At 39.7% G+C, this 18405-nt stretch overlaps 2 protein-coding genes across 2 annotated transcripts in view; one reads left to right on the forward strand and one right to left on the reverse strand.

Annotated features, from left to right (window-relative positions):
• On the reverse strand, positions 1-14385 carry LOC144458860 (band 7 protein AGAP004871). The gene is made up of 7 exons (XM_078162577.1): positions 14156-14385; positions 13886-13998; positions 9794-9866; positions 2111-2193; positions 1774-1977; positions 1285-1419; positions 1-375 (listed from the first exon to the last, which is right to left on the reverse strand). Exons 1-7 carry the CDS (start codon positions 14235-14237, stop codon positions 190-192), a joined length of 876 nt encoding a protein of 291 aa, XP_078018703.1. The 5' UTR covers positions 14238-14385; the 3' UTR covers positions 1-189.
• Positions 13950-18405, forward strand: part of LOC117265119 (SH2 domain-containing protein 1A) — a 20506-nt gene continuing 16050 nt past the window's right edge. The window contains exon 1 of the mRNA XM_078162578.1: positions 13950-14024. The gene's annotated coding sequence lies outside the window, so the exon portion shown is untranslated. The remainder of the gene's footprint in view (positions 14025-18405) is intronic.

Here is an 18405-nt window from a genome sequence, read left to right on the forward strand (position 1 = left end):
TTTTTCAAATAGAAAATATAAAAACAAAACTGATTTTATTAACAGAGTAACTGACATGTAGTTATATGGACAGTTCATACATCTGGAAGACACTTAAACAAGCTAGTGAATTGTTGTTTTGATGATTCTTCTGCATTATACAGCTCGGTCTACCTCTCTATCTCCCTGAAAAGACAATCAGATGGAGAGCTAAGGAAGATGGGGGATAAACATGTCGAGGAGCTCTATGGGGAGAGAGAAGACCACGATGGACGCGTTGCTCTGGACGGAGGACAATGACTGCAGGTATCTCAGTTGGAGAGCAATGGGGGAAAGTCCTGATGCTGCCTCCTTTAAAGCACGGGATGCCTTCACCTCTCCTTCTGCCACAATCACCTTACAAACACAGACAGAGGCAAAATAAGGTCAGCAGAAAATCCTCAAAAATGCAGAATCAAATGATCATAATCTTAGACAATTAGACAATATAACAGTTGAGTAAGAATATTTCATCACAAAATAAGCTGAACATTGACAATCCAAAAATCTGAGTGTCTTCAAAACAGGATGTAACAAGAGGGGCACAGTTTAGTGTAATAACACTGTAAAAAACAGTTGTAAAAACAGTATTTATTGGACAGTGGGCAGCTGCTGCTCTCTGTATGTGCGTGTCACACACACATATCCTATTCTGACTGATTTATCTGCACTGGTTATTTCAATTATTGTGGCTTATTTATTATAAATGCAAAGCATCTGAAGTCTATGTCGTTTTGTTTATGTTTTTGCCATTAATCCCCAGAAATGAAACTGCAACAAGTATCTATCACTATCGTCACTCTAGTACAGAGAGTTGTTGCTATGGAGATGATACAATGTCTTGTCTGGTTGCATTGCTGTAAAATGGCAGGTTTTAAGAACGTTGAAGACCGGCACATTGCAAACAGTAGCAAGTTTCAACTTGTGTTGTCGTGAATCTTTGGTCTGAGCTGGGCTTAATAACCCCGGTACTATCGTAGCGTTATCTTAGATACGGCTTTTGTGGATGTCTGCTTACCGTTACTTTCAGCTACTTTGCTTGTATTTTAAACCTTCTGTAGATCACGACCTGAATTACTGAACACCTACACAGACATGAACATACAGTATGTTTAATGTCTGTAGGTTCTCTGGGGTTAAATCAAACAGATGGCAGGAGCTCAGACACACTTTTGTGTGGAACTGTTCAGACGAGACTACAGAGCCAAACACAGATCGACTGAACTGAAGCTGACAGGAAACACCTGTCTGTGTGTGTGTTGGTACCTTTGCCCTGGCGTTCCTGGCTGCCTCAGCCACTGAAGCCATGCAGTGCTGCAGACTGACAGGGAGAGTCAGGTCTTTCAGCTCCACCCGCTCCACCTGAACACCCCACAGTCTGGACGCAGCGTACAGCACCTCCTGCAGGACAGCACAGGTACAACAAATTTCAACAACCGTATACTATTATAGTGCTGAGGGGCAAAGTGAAGCATCATTTAAATATGTAATGTTGAAATTTATTTAGTACTTTATTTAACCAGGAACTGTCATTCTATTAAATAGATAAATAGAGCATGGACAGAACACACAGAAATTACGTACAGAGAGGTAAAACAATAAAAAGTAGCATTCAAAATTCTTGAATGTAATGTTTTAAAATTGTTTAAAAAAGACAGATTTTACTTTCAAATCTTTTTGTAACTAAAGCTAGATTTTCCCTAATTTTAGAGAGCTTTGTACCACGGTTTTTGACTTAATGTGTATTTTACTCACTTCCATCCTCTTTGAAATGCCCGTCCTCTGCATCAGTATGTCTGCCAGAGTGTGTGCACCCAGCGTGGCCCTAAGGGTCGTCTGGGCCAGTGTGTGCGTGGCCTGGTAGCCATTTTTAACACGCGTCACCCAGAGGGAGGGGTCCACTACTCGATAAAACAAGACAGCATCCACCTTTAAAGGCACCCCGTCTGCAGTCAGAACCTAAGCAGGGTGAGGTGAGTAAAAGATCATCAGAAAATTAAGGAAATGATACATGGTTTATTTCCTGCGCTGCTCTTTGTGAACCACTTGAAGAAATAAATTCCATATCTAATGTTTGGGCAGAGCTGCTGACCTCTTGTGGCTTGATGTTAAAGGATACCGTCCTCAGGTCCACCTTCTGGATGACGTCCAGCCAGGGAATGACCCAAAACAGACCTGCAGAGATACAGTAAGGTGAGAGGAACACAGCTGGTTGTTTATTGAGACATTTTCGCCCTCAAAGGGGAACTACACTCATTTTCAAAATTCATACGTTATTCCTACAATCTAGGGTAATCCAAAAATATCAGAAAAAATGAACATCTCCCTTCCAAATAAAAAAACTAGAGGGCTTAATCTCAAATTTGTGATGTCATAGGGCATAAAGTCAGGATCTGCTCCACTGATAATGACTTAGTAAACATGTTCTAGATGAGACAGAGCACCCAGGAAAATGTTCTGAGTACATGGGTACAGTTTCTGTTTCAGAACTAAGAACACTACAAAAGAATAAAACTGATTTGGGAATTAAAAAAAAACAAGCATTCTGCGGGTCAGCAATTCAGGCTCCCATTTTTTGTCTTTGGAGCAGCTCCAGACGTTACACCTTATGGGCCCTGACACACCAAGCTGATGGTCGGTTTTTAGTCAATGTTGGGGCATCTGTCAGTGAGCATCTGCTGCCCTAGTCTATGCAGTGTGTCCTGCATTGTTGCCCCTCATCAGCCCCCAAATTCAGCATGTTGAACCTGTGACAGTGGAGCCCGTCAGTGAATGAAATCACTCTGATTGGCAGTTCAGCTCAGTGCACAAGAGGAGAAATGGAAGTGAGAAAAACAAATTAAGAGCTAAAGTCAAGAGGGAATGACATCAAAACAAACTTATTACATAAGGTAAGCATATTTTCTTCAGCCATTGAGCTCTTTAGCAGAAATGTTTTGTGATTGTTATTTTGTGTTATTCTTCATTAGCGCATGGTAAGTATGTTCTGTTCTTTCATTTGATTGGGTTGTTAATGTGTAAAAGGGCTAACTAACATCCAGTCTTCCGATTTCCCATTTTGAATGACTATTACAGATTACCGCCATCTGCTGGTGTGGAGAGTCATTTCCTCTCATGCAGGTGTACATGACCGTAGTCTTTGTAGTGTGTTTATGTACAAGTTTTTGGCCAAGTCACAGGCCACAAGGAGGTGACAGTTGGATTTTGTTGCCACTGGTTCTTTGCAGTTAGTTTAGTGTGTCTCAGCCATGTGACATCACAAGTTTGTGAGTGACTTCTCAGGTTTCTGGCTTTGAGAGAGAGAAGCTGCTAAAAGTCCTCATAGAGGCATGCGTATTGTATTCAAACAATGAAAACCATCTCAAAACATAATAGGGGTTAACAAAATGCAAAATCTCCGATGTATAGTTTATTGATGGAAATATGCAATGTGGTATTTACTATTTAAAGATACATTGTTTCCTTTTTCTTCCCCCTGTCACGGGGATGCCCCGTGACCTCTAATGGTAAAAGACAAACACACACAATGCTTGTCCACCTCCAGGCACTTTCACACACCATCTAGCCAGCAGGTGTCTGGGGTTGGTAATTAGCACAATTAAGGTTGAAACCTGGTAGTTGTAGATGTGTAGTTGTTTTGGTGCTTCAGTGTCACAGGCACATTTACATGAAGTCAGGAAGAAAAGTCTGACAATGACTAATTCTTTTGTGTGTCTCACCTCTCCTCTAGACTGCACTTGGCCAACCTCTGGTTTGGACTCAGGAACTGCCAAACCAGACCTCGCCCATTTGGATTCCTTTTATAGTCAAGTTCCTGGGGGAATGTGCCAAGTGTAGTATGGATGAGGAGGAGTTTTGGGAAGATATTTGTGCAAGTGTTGATTTTGAGCAGTTTAAGAACATCTTTACTCGTTTGGAGTGTGTAGCAATGTTTTTCACTGTTGGCTTATAAAAAGTAGTCTGAAGAGTATGAATTAATCACTGCTGATTGTTGATTGATTTATTAATTGTATTTCCCATGTGTAGGAGGAGCTACTGTCTATATATGCAGGAGTTGGAAGCTTCTCTCGAGTTTCTGAGATCTGTCTAGCAAGCCGGCCACAGCGGCTGTTATTGCCAGGGGCCCAAACTTAAAGGGGTCATAGCCCGGTGCAGAGTTGATTTTTGTTTTAGTTTTTCTCCAGTTTTGGCCAGCTGAACTGCACTGTACATATTGCTGCACCTAACCCACTGCTGGAAAAGAAAAGGGAAATAAAAAAATTGGACTGTTGAACAGTTTAAAATCCTCTTCCTTTTGCCTTCACCGCTCGACCAACCTTACACCCCCCCTTTACATATTTAACGCACAAAGACAAAACAAAAACATACGAAAAAAAAAAGAAACAGCGCCTTTACATATTTAACGCACAAAGACAAAAAAAAACAAGAAACAAAAAAAACAAAAACAAAACCATATACACAAAAGCAGGTGCTTTTACATATGTAACACACATAGAAAAAAACAAAAAACAAAACCCAACCCACATAGCCTGATGTTAAGTTGATGTACTAGTGTATTAATAATGCTGCTTCAAAACTTACATAGTGTTGCAAAAAGTACAGCCTCAGTATGACAGAAACAAAAAGAAGAATTCAGGTAGATACATTTGATCAAGCAAGTGAGTCTCATTCAGGGGGCAGCACAGATAAATTATAGAAGTACAAAATGAAAGGTTGCCATTTCTTAGTGAAATGTTCATTACATCCTCTAAGAGCATATTTGATTTTTTCAAGACTCAAGAAGTATGTCACGTCTTTCAGCCAAGCAGATTGAGATGGTGAGATGGGAGATTTCCAGCTGAGAAGTATTCTACGACGTGCCAAAAGAGTAGTAAAAGCAATAATGTCCTTAGCTGTGGTGTCATATGAGACAGTTTTAGCTGGTGTTCCAAAAATCGCCAGTAGAGGGCATGGTTGTACTTTGGTCTTGAGAATTTCAGTCAGAATATTAAAAACATAACACATGTGTGTAATAAATATGCTTGTGGGTCGTTACCACGGTTATATCTTGAGTCTTGATCTGTAAATTTGGCTAATCTAATTTTACTAAAATGCATCCGATGGACAACTTTAAACTGAATAAAACTAAGTCTAGCACAAGATGTAGAAGTATTAACCCTTTTTAACACGCTTGCCCACCTCTGTCCTCTGTTAAATTCATTCCTAATTCATCTTCCCATTTGGTTCTGTGATGTGTTTCTAGTAGTTTCTCCCATAGTGCCTTACATGGAAGGTTGGGGTATGAGGAGAACTGTTTCTGTAAAAAATTACGGATTTGAAAATATCTAAAAAGATTTGAGCGGTTTAAATTATATTTCTTACATAAAGTGTCAAAACTAGAAAAGAGGTTGCCGTCATAAAGGTCTCTGAAACACTTCAGTCCCTTTTCTTTCCACTGTAAAAATGTTGCATCAACCGTAGAGGGTGAAAACAAATGATTTTTACTAATGGGGCCAAGAGAGGAAGCTGTAGAGAACTTAAAATGAAGACAAAATTGAATCCAAATCCTAATACTAGCAAGCACAATGGGATTAGATGAATAAGAGGACGGTCTTATCGGAAGAGATGAAAAGACCAAGGCAAGAAGAGAGGATGACTGGCAGGAATGAACCTCTAACATGCACCAATCTGTTTAAGGGGCATTAATCCAAAATAATATTTTTTGAATGTTAACTGCCCAATAATAATAAATAAAATTGGGAAGGGCTAAACCACCCACATTTCGGGGGTGTTGGAAAAACTTTGCTCACTCTTGGGGTTTTACCTGCCCAAATAAAGTTCAAAATGGCCTTATCAATAGTATGGAAAAAGACTTTGGTAGAAAAATTGGTAAACATCTAAACATGTAAAGAAATTTTGGGATTATGTTCATTTTTATTGAATGTACTCTTCCTGGTAGCGATAGAGGTAGGCTATTCCATCGGAGAAGATCATTTTTTATACTCTCAACCAGGGGGGTAAAGTTGGCTGTATGGAGTTATATTAACACCAAGATACCTGAATCCTGAGCTAGCTAAATGAAAAGGAAGTAAAGTCTGTTGAATTTGACGTGCCAAATCATTTATCGGATAAAGTTGGCTCTTTTGAAAATTTAATTTATATCCCGAAAATGAACCAAAGTCCGTCAAAATTGATATAATGGTAGGAAAGGATGCCACTGGGTCATTTACGTATAACAAAAGGTCATCCGCATACAAAGAAACATGGTGTTCTATTCCACCTCGCCATATTCCCTGTATGAGTGAAGATGTTTTTAATGCGATGGATAGAGGCTCAATCGCGATTGCAAAGAGCAGAGGTGACAGTGGGCATCCTTGGCGTGTGCCTCTTGTTAATAAAAAAAAAAGGGGGAACGTAAAGAATTAGTATTAACACATGCTTGAGGTGAAGAGTATAAAAGTTTAATCCAGGAGCAAAATGTATCGCCAAGACCTAATTTCTTAAGGGCTGCAAACATATATTCCCATTCAATACGATCAAAGGCCTTCTCGGCATCTAGTGATATGACTGCCTCAGGGACCTGTGTAGAGTGTGAGGTATAAATTATATTAAAAAGTCTGCGAATGTTGGAGAATGAGTGACGTTCTTTTATGAAACCGGTTTGTTCTTCAGAAATAATTAAAGGCATAATGTTTTCAAGTCGGCGAGACAGCATTTTTGCAATGATTTTTGCATCAACATTAAGCAGAGAGATTGGCCGATATGATCCACAGTCAGTGGGGTCTTTGTCTTTTTTAAGCAGAAGTGTGATAGTTGCTTGTAAGAGAGTAGGGGGGAGGGTACCTTTTGTCAATGACTCCTGAAACATTCCTAAAAGAATTGGAGAAAGCTTATCCTTTAATTTTTTAAAGAACTCGGTCGTATAGCCATCAGGCCCAGGGGTCTTGCCACTCTCCATAGATGTGATTGCCGCATGGATCTCTCCTAGTTCTATTGTGCGATTCAGTTCTAAAATTTTGTCTAATCAAGGTGAGGGAAATTTAGACTGTCTAAAAATTTAGTCATTGGCCCTTTATTTGAGGTGAGTTCAGAGGTATACAGTTTAGTGTAGTAAGACTCAAAAGTTAGTCTTATTAATTTCCTGTGGGCTTGTCATCAAGTTACCATGACTATTTTTAATTTCACAAATACAGCGTGAGGCTACTTCACGCTTTAACTGGTGTGCTAACAGCCGACTGTTTTTATCCTCATACTCATATGATCGACCACGGGAGTATAACTGTAGTTGTTCCGCTTTTTTTGTAGATAGTAAGTTAAACCCTAATTGTAGGTTTTCCCTTTTTTAAGAAGTTCAGTTGAAGGATTAGAAGCATACTGCGTATCAAAGTTGTAAATAGATTCAGTTAAAGGGCCAGTGTGTAATATTTGGCATGGTTTATTGTCAAATCTGAATCTGAATCTGAATATTCTACCCATTAATATGTTTATATAAGTGTATAATCGCTATAAAATAAAATTCGTTTGGTTTTCGTAGCCTTATAATTATGCTTTTATATATACACATATATATATATATATATATATATAGTTATAAAGTTTGTGAATGGACCACACTTACCACGCAACAGGAGAGAATGAACCCGAATCGCATTTGCGAGGAAAAGAAGACACAACTTCACTCCTTGTGATGCACTCTTTGCGGCGCTTTTCCTCCTGATGATATATCTCCCCAACGATGGTAGCAGTAGCACCGAATCCCATTCTGTGCATTCAGCCTCTCTTCTCGCCCGCTCAGCATCAAACACATGGAGTTCCTCATCTGTATGCTCCGGCTCAAACAGGTATGGCTCTGGGTCTGTGTCCGCTACAAGAAACTCTTCAAAATCGCGTTCAAAGTCGTCCATTGCAGCTACTATAGTCCGGAGATATTGCTAGGCTAAATAAACAGTTGAGCTCTGTTTACAGGCTATGCTGTCAGTCAGTGTGCGGGCTGGAGATTGGTGGAGCAGAGAGGGGAGCGGGTCCCCACTCGGTATGGTAAACGACAATGTGTGTATGGAGTGTGTGTGTTACGCTAGAAGAGTCAGAGTTTGGGACGGAGTCTTTTACCCCCTGGAGTGTTACCGGAGTTTTTGGAGTGCTCAAATAAACAGGCCTTTTTCCCGAACGCTACTCTGGTCTCCTGCTCGTGAGTGATTCATTACAATATCGTAACATGGTTTAGATTTCTAAATAAACATTCACCTCGTCGCTAGATAGACCTACTCCTGAAAAACTCATGTCTGTGCAAGGCTTTTTGTCCCTACAAGGCCACCGTCATTTACCCGACGGGAGGGGTGAGCGAGTGAGCCCTGCAATCTAGAATTTGACCACTGATGTCACTGTTTTCAACGGTTTTCAACCCATTTTACACAGTGGCTCTTTAAATATTGTAATTGTTGCTTCTCCATTTTATTCAAATAAGACACAAAAGAAATTATTTCACCACGTAAGAACGCTTTTAGAGTTTCCCATAAAAGGGAATAGGAAACTGAGGTAGATGTATTAGTTTCAATAAAAGTATCTATGGATTTTGAAATTTTATCACAGAAGTCTTTGTCAGAAAGCAACAAAGAATTCAACTTCCATGGCTGTCGGTCCCTCTGATACAGAGGAAACGAAATGTCTAGTTGTAAAGGAGCATGATCGGAAATAATGATGGCCAAGTATTCCACAGATTTAACAAATGGTATAAAAGTTCTATCTACAAAAAAGTAATCAATCCGAGAGAAAGTGTGGTGGACATGTGAAAAAAAAAAAGAAAAAGCCTTTGAGCTTGGGTTTAAGAGCCTCCAAGGATCTACATATCCATTTTCTCTCATAAACACTGAAAAGGATCTGGACATTCTAGTCGTGGGAGTAAATTTAGGGTTGGATCGGTCCAAACTAGGATTCATTACACAGTTTAAGTCTCCTCCCAAGATCAGTTGATGCGTGTTTAAATTTGGAAGTGAGGCTAAAAGTTTGTTGGCAAAAACAACATCATCCCAGTTGGGCACATACATGTTCACTAACAAAACAGGTATATGAAATAGAAAGCCCATCACTATCACATATCGGCCACCAGGGTCTGATTCAACATTCGTTGGGATGAACTGTATTTTTTTACTGACCAATATTGCAACCCCCCGTGCCCTAATATTAAAACTGGAGTGAAACACATGGCTGATCCAAGTTTTACGGAGCCTAAAATTATCGGCTTTTTTCAAATGTGTCTCTTGGAGGAAGATTACCTCAGCTCCTACATTCTTTAAATGGGCAAACACTCTTGAACGTTTTATTGGTCCATTCACCCCTTTTATGTTCCATGAAATGAATCTAACAGAGTTATCTCCTACCCTCAAAGCATCACGGGGATTACAGGAGTTGCTAGTATTAACCATTTGCAAAATCTAACTCATTGTATGTAAAACAAAGACAGATTTATTTGAACAGAGTTTTGGACAGTTTTATTGAAAAAAAAACTTATCAGATTTTCATTATTCCTGTTAAAAAGAATCATTGTATCTAATTGACTGTGACAAAGTGGGTCCTCCCAGGCAAATCATTATTGAATATTTTGGTTTTGCCTATTATTAAGTTTTCTGGCAGGAGGTTCCTACAGTTTTACAGTTGAAGAATTATTTTCCTCTGTTACAACTGTTTTAGCAAAGGGCATAGGTGGTCAAGGCTTCCAAGTGTTATTACAGTGACTGGATTGTTTGCATGTACCTTGCTATGTCCAGATAGAAAGAGAATTTAAAGGAATGATTTGTACCAGGTCCTTTAGCTCGTCCTTTAACAACACGGCCCAGTCTGAATATAACAGCCCTCTCATACTCCCGGATGACCTGTGAGACAAAAACCACAGCACTTGTACAGAGTTGCAGGACATGTATTATATATATATATGTATATACACAGTACAGGCCAAAAGTTTGGACACACCTTCTCATTCAATGCGTTTTCTTTATTTTCATGACTATTTACATTGTAGATTCTCACTGAAGGCATCAAAACTATGAATGAACACATGTGGAGTTATGTACTTAACAAAAAAAGGTGAAATAACTGAAAACATGTTTTATATTCTAGTTTCTTCAAAATAGCCACCCTTTGCTCTGATTACTGCTTTGCACACTCTTGGCATTCTCTCCATGAGCTTCAAGAGGTAGTCACCTGAAATGGTTTTCCAACAGTCTTGAAGGAGTTCCCAGAGGTGTTTAGCACTTGTTGGCCCCTTTGCCTTCACTCTGCGGTCCAGCTCACCCCAAACCATCTCGATTGGGTTCAGGTCCGGTGACTGTGGAGGCCAGGTCATCTGCCGCAGCACTCCAACACTCTCCTTCTTGGTCAAATAGCCCTTACACAGCCTGGAGGTGTGTTTGGGGTCATTGTCCTGTTGAAAAATAAATGATCGTCCAACTAAACGCAAACCGGATGGGATGGCATGTTGCTGCAGGATGCTGTGGTAGCCATGCTGGTTCAGTGTGCCTTCAATTTTGAATAAATCCCCAACAGTGTCACCAGCAAAACACCCCCACACCATCACACCTCCTCCTCCATGCTTCACAGTGGGAACCAGGCATGTGGAATCCATTCGTTCACCTTTTCTGCGTCTCACAAAGACATGGCGGTTGGAACCAAAGATCTCAAATTTGGACTCATCAGACCAAAGCACAGATTTCCACTGGTCTAATGTCCATTCCTTGTGTTTCTTGGCCCAAACAAATCTCTTCTGCTTGTTGCCTCTCCTTAGCAGTGGTTTCCTAGCAGCTATTTGACCATGAAGGCCTGATTGGCGCAGTCTCCTCTTAACAGTTGTTCTAGAGATGGGTCTGCTGCTAGAACTCTGTGTAGCATTCATCTGGTCTCTGATCTGAGCTGTTGTTAACTTGAGATTTCTGAGGCTGGTGACTCGGATGAACTTATCCTCAGAAGCAGAGGTGACTCTTGGTCTTCCTTTCCTGGGTCGGTCCTCATGTGTGCCAGTTTCGTTGTAGCGCTTGATGTTTTTTGCGACTCCACTTGGGGACACATTTAAAGTTTTTGCAATTTTCCAGACTGACTGACCTTCATTTCTTAAAGTAATGATGGCCACTCGTTTTTCTTTAGTTAGCTGATTGGTTCTTGCCATAATATGAATTTTAACAGTTTTCCAATAGGGCTGTTGGCTGTGTATTAACCTGACTTCTGCACAACACAACTGATGGTCCCAACCCCATTGATAAAGCAAGGAATTCCACTAATTAACCCTGATAAGGCACACCTGTGAAGTGGAAACCATTTCAGGTGACTACCTCTTGAAGCTCATGGAGAGAATGCCAAGAGTGTGCAAAGCAGTAATCAGAGCAAAGGGTGGCTATATTTTTTTGTTAAGTACATAACTCCACATGTGTTCATTCATAGTTTTGATGCCTTCAGTGAGAATCTACAATGTAAATAGTCATGAAAATAAAGAAAACGCATTGAATGAGAAGGTGTGTCCAAACTTTTGGCCTGTACTGTATATACATATACAGTACAGGCCAAAAGTATATACATACTTCATACTTCCACTTCACAGGTGTGCCTTATCAGGGTTAATTAGTGGAATTTCTTGCTTTATCAATGGGGTTGGGACCATCAGTTGTGTTGTGCAGAAGTCAGGTTAATACACAGCCGACAGCCCTATTGGACAACTGTTAAAATTCATATTATGGCAAGAACCAATCAGCTAACTAAAGAAAAACGAGTGGCCATCATTACTTTAACAAATGAAGGTCAGTCAGTCCGGAAAATTGCAAAAACTTTAAATGTGTCCCCAAGTGGAGTCGCAAAAACCATCAAGCGCTACAATGAAACTGGCACACATGAGGACCGACCCAGGAAAGGAAGACCAAGAGTCACCTCTGCTTCTGAGGATAAGTTCATCCGAGTCATCAGCCTCAGAAATCGCAAGTTAACAGCAGCTCAGATCAGAGACCAGATGAATGCCACACAGAGTTCTAGCAGCAGACCCATCTCTAGAACAACTGTTAAGAGGAGACTGCGCCAATCAGGCCTTCATGGTCAAATAGCTGCTAGGAAACCACTGCTAAGGAGAGGCAACAAGCAGAAGAGATTTGTTTGGGCCAAGAAACACAAGGAATGGACATTAGACCAGTGGAAATCTGTGCTTTGGTCTGATGAGTCCAAATTTGAGATCTTTGGTTCCAACCGCCGTGTCTTTGTGAGACGCAGAAAAGGTGAACGGATGGATTCCACATGCCTGGTTCCCACTGTGAAGCATGGAGGAGGAGGTGTGATGGTGTGGGGGTGTTTTGCTGGTGACACTGTTGGGGATTTATTCAAAACTGAAGGCACACTGAACCAGCATGGCTACCACAGCATCCTGCAGCGACATGCCATCCCATCCGGTTTGCGTTTAGTTGGACGATCATTTATTTTTCAACAGGACAATGACCCCAAACACACCTCCAGGCTGTGTAAGGGCTATTTGACCAAGAAGGAGAGTGTTGGAGTGCTGCGGCAGATGACCTGGCCTCCACAGTCACCGGACCTGAACCCAATCCAGATGGTTTGGGGTGAGCTGGACCGCAGAGTGAAGGCAAAGGGGCCAACAAGTGCTAAACACCTCTGGGAACTCCTTCAAGACTGTTGGAAAACCATTTCAGGTGACTACCTCTTGAAGCTCATGGAGAGAATGCCAAGAGTGTGCAAAGCAGTAATCAGAGCAAAGGGTGGCTATTTTGAAGAAACTAGAATATAAAACATGTTTTCAGTTATTTCACCTTTTTTTGTTAAGTACATAACTCCACATGTGTTCATTCATAGTTTTGATGCCTTCAGTGAGAATCTACAATGTAAATAGTTATGAAAATAAAGAAAACGCATTGAATGAGAAGGTGTGTCCAAACTTTTGGCCTGTACTGTATATACACATATACATATATATATATATACATATATATATGTATATATATATGTGTGTGTGTGTGTGTGTGTATATATATATATATATACATGTGTGTGTGTATATATATATATATATATATATATATATATACACACACACACACACACACACAGGTATATAGATAAGTAATGTACAAGTATCTCAAATTTGCACTGAGGTGCAGTACTTAAGTGCATGTACTTAGGAACTGTTTGTTACTTATGATAAAGGAGGGGGTGGTGCAAAAGGAGGCATGTCAAACAATTTGTGAACTGCTGGGGAGGGGCTTGTGTTTTTTATTTTGGCTCAGGGGAAAGGCATACAACCTTAGATGGTTGTAATTTGTATTTATTTTATCACAGATTTTTAAACCCACTTGCAGGTTTGGATGACAAGTTTTCTTTAAAAATCTGCAATATTGCACCATTTATCATAGCCAGAAACTAATCATCATTTCAACTGTCCTTGGACAGAACATGTGTAAAGAATGCTTTTTTTTCCTTAAATGAACTTAAAATATTTATCAAGATCAATCAAGATCACTTCATTCTGCATGTCAACTGCTTGAAAAAAACTAACCAGCCTGCATGACAAAAGTGAAAAACCGAGGTGTTTTTCTTAATTCCAGCATTTTGTCTTCAACTTTTAACTTTTAAACATCAAAGGGTAAGTTTTAAAAATCCAATAAGTAATTTATAGTGAAGGAAGGATCATGCGTTTTCCGCCACTTACTCTGGGAGGCTTTTGGGAGGGTCCCAAAAAATAAAAAATAACACAAAACAGAAGTCACACCCCTCCTCAGATAAGTAAGTTACATTCCACCACTTTAAAATGATGCATTTTACTTGCACAAACACGATTCATAAGTATGTGCATTTAAGGGTAGGTGTAACGTTACTAAAATAGTTATTTATTTTTATTTCATCAGAATACCTTAGCACACATCCAGGCTGTGAGGGGGAAGGTGAAGAGGATGAAGACCACGGACAACACGGTCAGCACCGCCCCGACGACCTCCATCACACCGCCACTCCTCCTCCCTCCATCTGCCGTAATCAGAGGCAGCAGCGAGGTTAGTGAAACAATATAAAGTCATCTGGAGAGACTATAGTGAAGCTTTTTAACAAGTTACACCTTAAAATGACTGACATAAATGTTAGCTAGGGAAGTAAACCTAGCATAAACTAACGTCATTTTACTGACCTTTCCAGTTCTGTTTGACGTTTTCAACAACAAATTCATCCTCGACTCCCACTCTGTTCATTCCGGACATTACCCTCCGCATCTCAGCTGAGTTAGTTATTAATGAATTTATATATTTTTGGTTTAAAGTACCGGAGAAGGTTTGTATTATTTTCAAGCCATTACTCTGCACAAACGGCTGGTAATGTTTGGTCTGTCTCGTGCCTTGGATTGCGAAGGTAGAACCCGCCCTACTCTGCCTCTGATTGTCTTATCCTGACTTTCTTACTGTAATTCTAACCAATCTCACGCCTCTTACCTAAACCTAGCCAATCCAGCCAACGAAGGCAACGACCACTAGCCAATCAGAGATTAGATTGCGTCTCTTAGATTCCATGTCACCTAGCGACCAGCAACACACGTTCGTTTTAGTTTTTCCAAAGCATCAATTTAAAGTACATATTTCAATCAAATATTTGTATTTTATAATCGAAAATATAACCAGTAATGTTGGCAAAAACACAACAGAGATAAAATACCATAACCATAAATATCAAAAAGTACAAAACTGTCCAAATGTATTGAGATTCAGATTTATTTGCACTAGAACCAGAGTTAGTGTAAGGAGGGGGCACGAGATCATAGTCTGATGATTTAAGTTTTAATGTAAGTTTTCTTTTTTTTTTTTACATTAAAATATATCTGAAAATACACATTACCATGATGCCAAGATATTATTAGCAAGAATACATTTGCAAATTCATTAAAAAAGATATTACAGTACACAACATTGATGACGGGCTGTTACACATGAATCCTTGTGCAAGAATGTTAATGCTAAATCACTGTGCGGCACCTGCCCATAACAGCATACATAACTAGTTAGCTGACAGTTAGGCCTACGTACAATTGAAACATATTTGCCAATTAACTGTATTATTTTTCCAAGTGTACAGACATTGTTGTGAGCTACAATGGATCATTTTGTAACTTTTCAAAGAAGAGATCCACCTCAGAGACAAACACGATGTATAAATATATGAATCTGCAAATAATAATTTTAATAGCTTAGTATTGTACCATGAAGGAGTATGTTTATACATGGCACTTAAACACTACTAGTTATTGTGTCCACCTCAGTTTTATACAATTTATGTAGTAGGGGGTCCCTGTTCTGCCTCTCTTTCAGCAAAGAGACCTGAATAATGTTGAAGACACCTGTCCTAGAGGATTATGTGTCTGTGTAACTTTGTGTGTGTGTCTCCTAGAGGAATCTGTTGTTTTTCATTGTGATCTAATTCTGTGAAGTCTGGGATTATCAAACCAAATTTCTTAAAGTATCCCACACTGAGGTATTATATTTGTCACATTTTATGAGGAAGTGCATCCCTGTCTCTACATCCTCTGTTGTGCAGTGACCACAGACTCTGTCCTCTGTTGGTAGCCATACATCTTGTATTGTCCTTTCTCTATGGGTAGACTGTGGTCACTGAGTCTTTCCTCACTTTATTTACACAAGGACGTGTCATTGGTGTGTCATCTGGAAGGAAAGGAGATAAGGAGACTTGGTGGTGGAATGAGGAAGTGCAGAAGTGTATACAGAGAAAGAGGTTAGCTAAGAAGAAGTGGGACTCTGAGAGGACTGAAGAGAGAAGACAGGAGTACAGGGAGATTCAGCGCAAGGTGAAGGTAGAGGTGGCAAAGGCCAAACAAAGGGCGTACGACGACTTGTATGATAGGTTGGACAGTAAGGAGGGAGAGACTGATTTATACAGGTTGGCAAGGCAGAGAGATAGAGATAAGAAAGACATGCAGCAGGTTAGGGTGATTAAGGATAGAGACGTGAATGTATTGACAGGTGCCACAAGTGTGATGGGAAGATGGAAAGAGTTATTTGAAGAGTTGATGAATGAGGAAAATGAGAGAGGACAAAGAGTAGAAGAGGTGACTAATGTGGAGCAGGAAGTAGCAAAGATTAGTAACGATGAAGTGAGGAAGGCATTGAAGAGGAAGAGTGGAAAGGCAGTTGGTCCTGATGATATACCTGTGGAGGTATGGAAGTGTCTAGGAGAGGTGGCAGTAGAGTTTTTGACTAAGTTTTTCAACAAGGTCTTAGAGAGTGAGAGGATGTCTGAGGAATGGAGGAGACGTGTGCTGGTGCTAATTTTTAAGAACAAGGGAGACGTGCAGAGTTGTGGCAACTACAGAGGGATGAAGTCTATGAGCCATACAATGAAGCTATGGGAAAGAGTAGTGGAAGCTAGACCAAGAGCAGAAGAGCAGTATGGTTTCATGCCAAGAAAAAGTACTACAGATGCAGTATTTGCTTTGAGGATGTTAATGGAGAAGTACAGAGAATGTCAGAGGGAACTGCATTGTGTCTTTGTAGATCTAGAGAAAGTATATGATAGGGTGCCGAGAGAGTCTGGAGTGGCAGAGAAGTATGTTAGAGTGGTGCAAGATATGTATGAGAGCTGTAGGACAGTGGTGAGGTGTGCTGTAAGTATGACAGAGGAGTTTAAGGTGGATGTGGGACTGCATCAAGGATCAGCTCTGAGCCCCTTCTTGTTTGCTATGGTGATGGACAGGTTGACAGATGAGGTTAGACAGGAATTTCCATGGACTATGATGTTTGCAGATGGCATTGTGATCTGTAGTGAGAGCAGGGAGCAGGTGGAAGAAAATCTAGAGAAGTGGAGGTATGCCCTGGAAAGGAAAGGAATGAAGGTTAGTCGTAGCAAGACAGAATACATGTGTGTGACTGAGAAGGACCCAAGTGGAATGGTGAGGTTACAGGGAGTAGAAATAAAGAAGGTGAAGGATTTTAATTACTTAGGGTCAACAGTCCAGAGCAACGGAGAGTGTGGAAAAGAGGTGAAGAAACGTGTGCAAGCAGGTTGGAACGGGTGGAGAAAAGTGTCAGGTGTGATGTGTGATAGTAGAGTACCAGCAAGATTAAAAGGAAAGGTGTACAAGACAGTGGTATACACACACACACACACACACACACATATGTATACATATATATATATATATGTATATTTGTGTGTGTGTGTGTGTGTGTGTGTGTGTGTGTAAATATATCTAAGCAGTTTCACGTTTTTAAAAAAAAAAATCAGTGTTTTGCTGATGCTCTAGAACCAGTGTTTGATTTGTCCATTCTGGGCCACTGTAGAAACAGAAATGTACAGAAATGGCTCATGCTAAGGAAACAAATACATAACAATTCTTACTTTCAGGTGATTATAGACTAAAGAAACATAGTTATTATTTTATATTCTATTTCTGCCAATATATTCCCCTAAATTCTACACACTGGACCTTTAAGATCAAAAAGTCTGACTAATGGTACAGTCCCAGAAAAGATGAGTCGCTTCATCTGTGTGGTGACAGAAGGAACAAGGAGGGTCAACATTCAGTCTATATTTTATGATAACTGATTTCACTACATAACACATGCAATATTTTTAGTGATATCTCTCGCACCTTATTTGAAACAAAAAATTTCCAATTTAATGCCTATTTTGTCATGGTTATGGCATGTCCAAAGAGTTCGGCTGAGCTAAACTTTATCTAAGCAGACACAAGCTACTTCATTTTTTTTTAATTTTTTTTTTTTAAATCTCATTTATTACTGTCACTTGCTGACAAGAATCTATGTGATTATGTGTACTGTGGAAGAAAATATAATTTAGTTTTTAGTTCCTCTTTAAATCTCCCTGAGCAAAACATGGAGTGACATTTACTTAGAAAAAGCTAGGCAGCAATTTCCACATAGAAATTCTTAGAAATTTAGAAATTCTTAGAAACTTACATATAAGAATCGTTTCTATCAAAAGCACCCAATTAAACTTTACTGGCAACTGGTAACACTTGCTCAGGAACAGTAAGTAAAATGTAGTGACAGTGACAGTTTTGTCTAGTAATACAAGCAGGCTCGTAGTAAAACAGGCAAATGAGGTATAGTAATACTACAGAGATCAGTACAATAGTCAAAGAATGAACATTAATAATAGTTGTTCTACGGTTCCTAAATATATCACATGGAACTTTGTATTTTGCACCTGACCATAATACCTTTTACATTATCCTCATTCCCACAATAAACCAAAGTCTCTCAAGTTATATACTGTAAGGATTTGTATATAAATAACTGTATCTATATTTTATTTTATTTTATTCAATATTAAAAATATTTGTATGTTCTATGCAGGGCAGCACGGTGGTGTAGTGGTTAGCACTGTCGCCTCACAGCAAGAGGGTGTCTGGTT

The sequence above is a fragment of the Epinephelus lanceolatus genome, chromosome 20 (assembly GCF_041903045.1).
Source record: "Epinephelus lanceolatus isolate andai-2023 chromosome 20, ASM4190304v1, whole genome shotgun sequence".
Taxonomy (NCBI): Eukaryota; Metazoa; Chordata; class Actinopteri; order Perciformes; family Serranidae; genus Epinephelus; species Epinephelus lanceolatus.

Bases quoted from the DNA above. Each gene is read 5' to 3' on its own strand.
- LOC144458860 (XM_078162577.1), bottom strand. From the start codon at position 14,237: ATGCGGAGGGTAATGTCCGGAATGAACAGAGTGGGAGTCGAGGATGAA. The intron at 13,999-14,155 runs GTCAGTAAAATG...TGATTACGGCAG, and splicing joins CGTCAAACAGAACTGGAAAG to ATGGAGGGAGGAGGAGTGGC. The intron at 2,194-9,793 runs GTACAAATCATT...GTATCTCTGCAG, and splicing joins AGGACGAGCTAAAGGACCTG to GTCTGTTTTGGGTCATTCCC.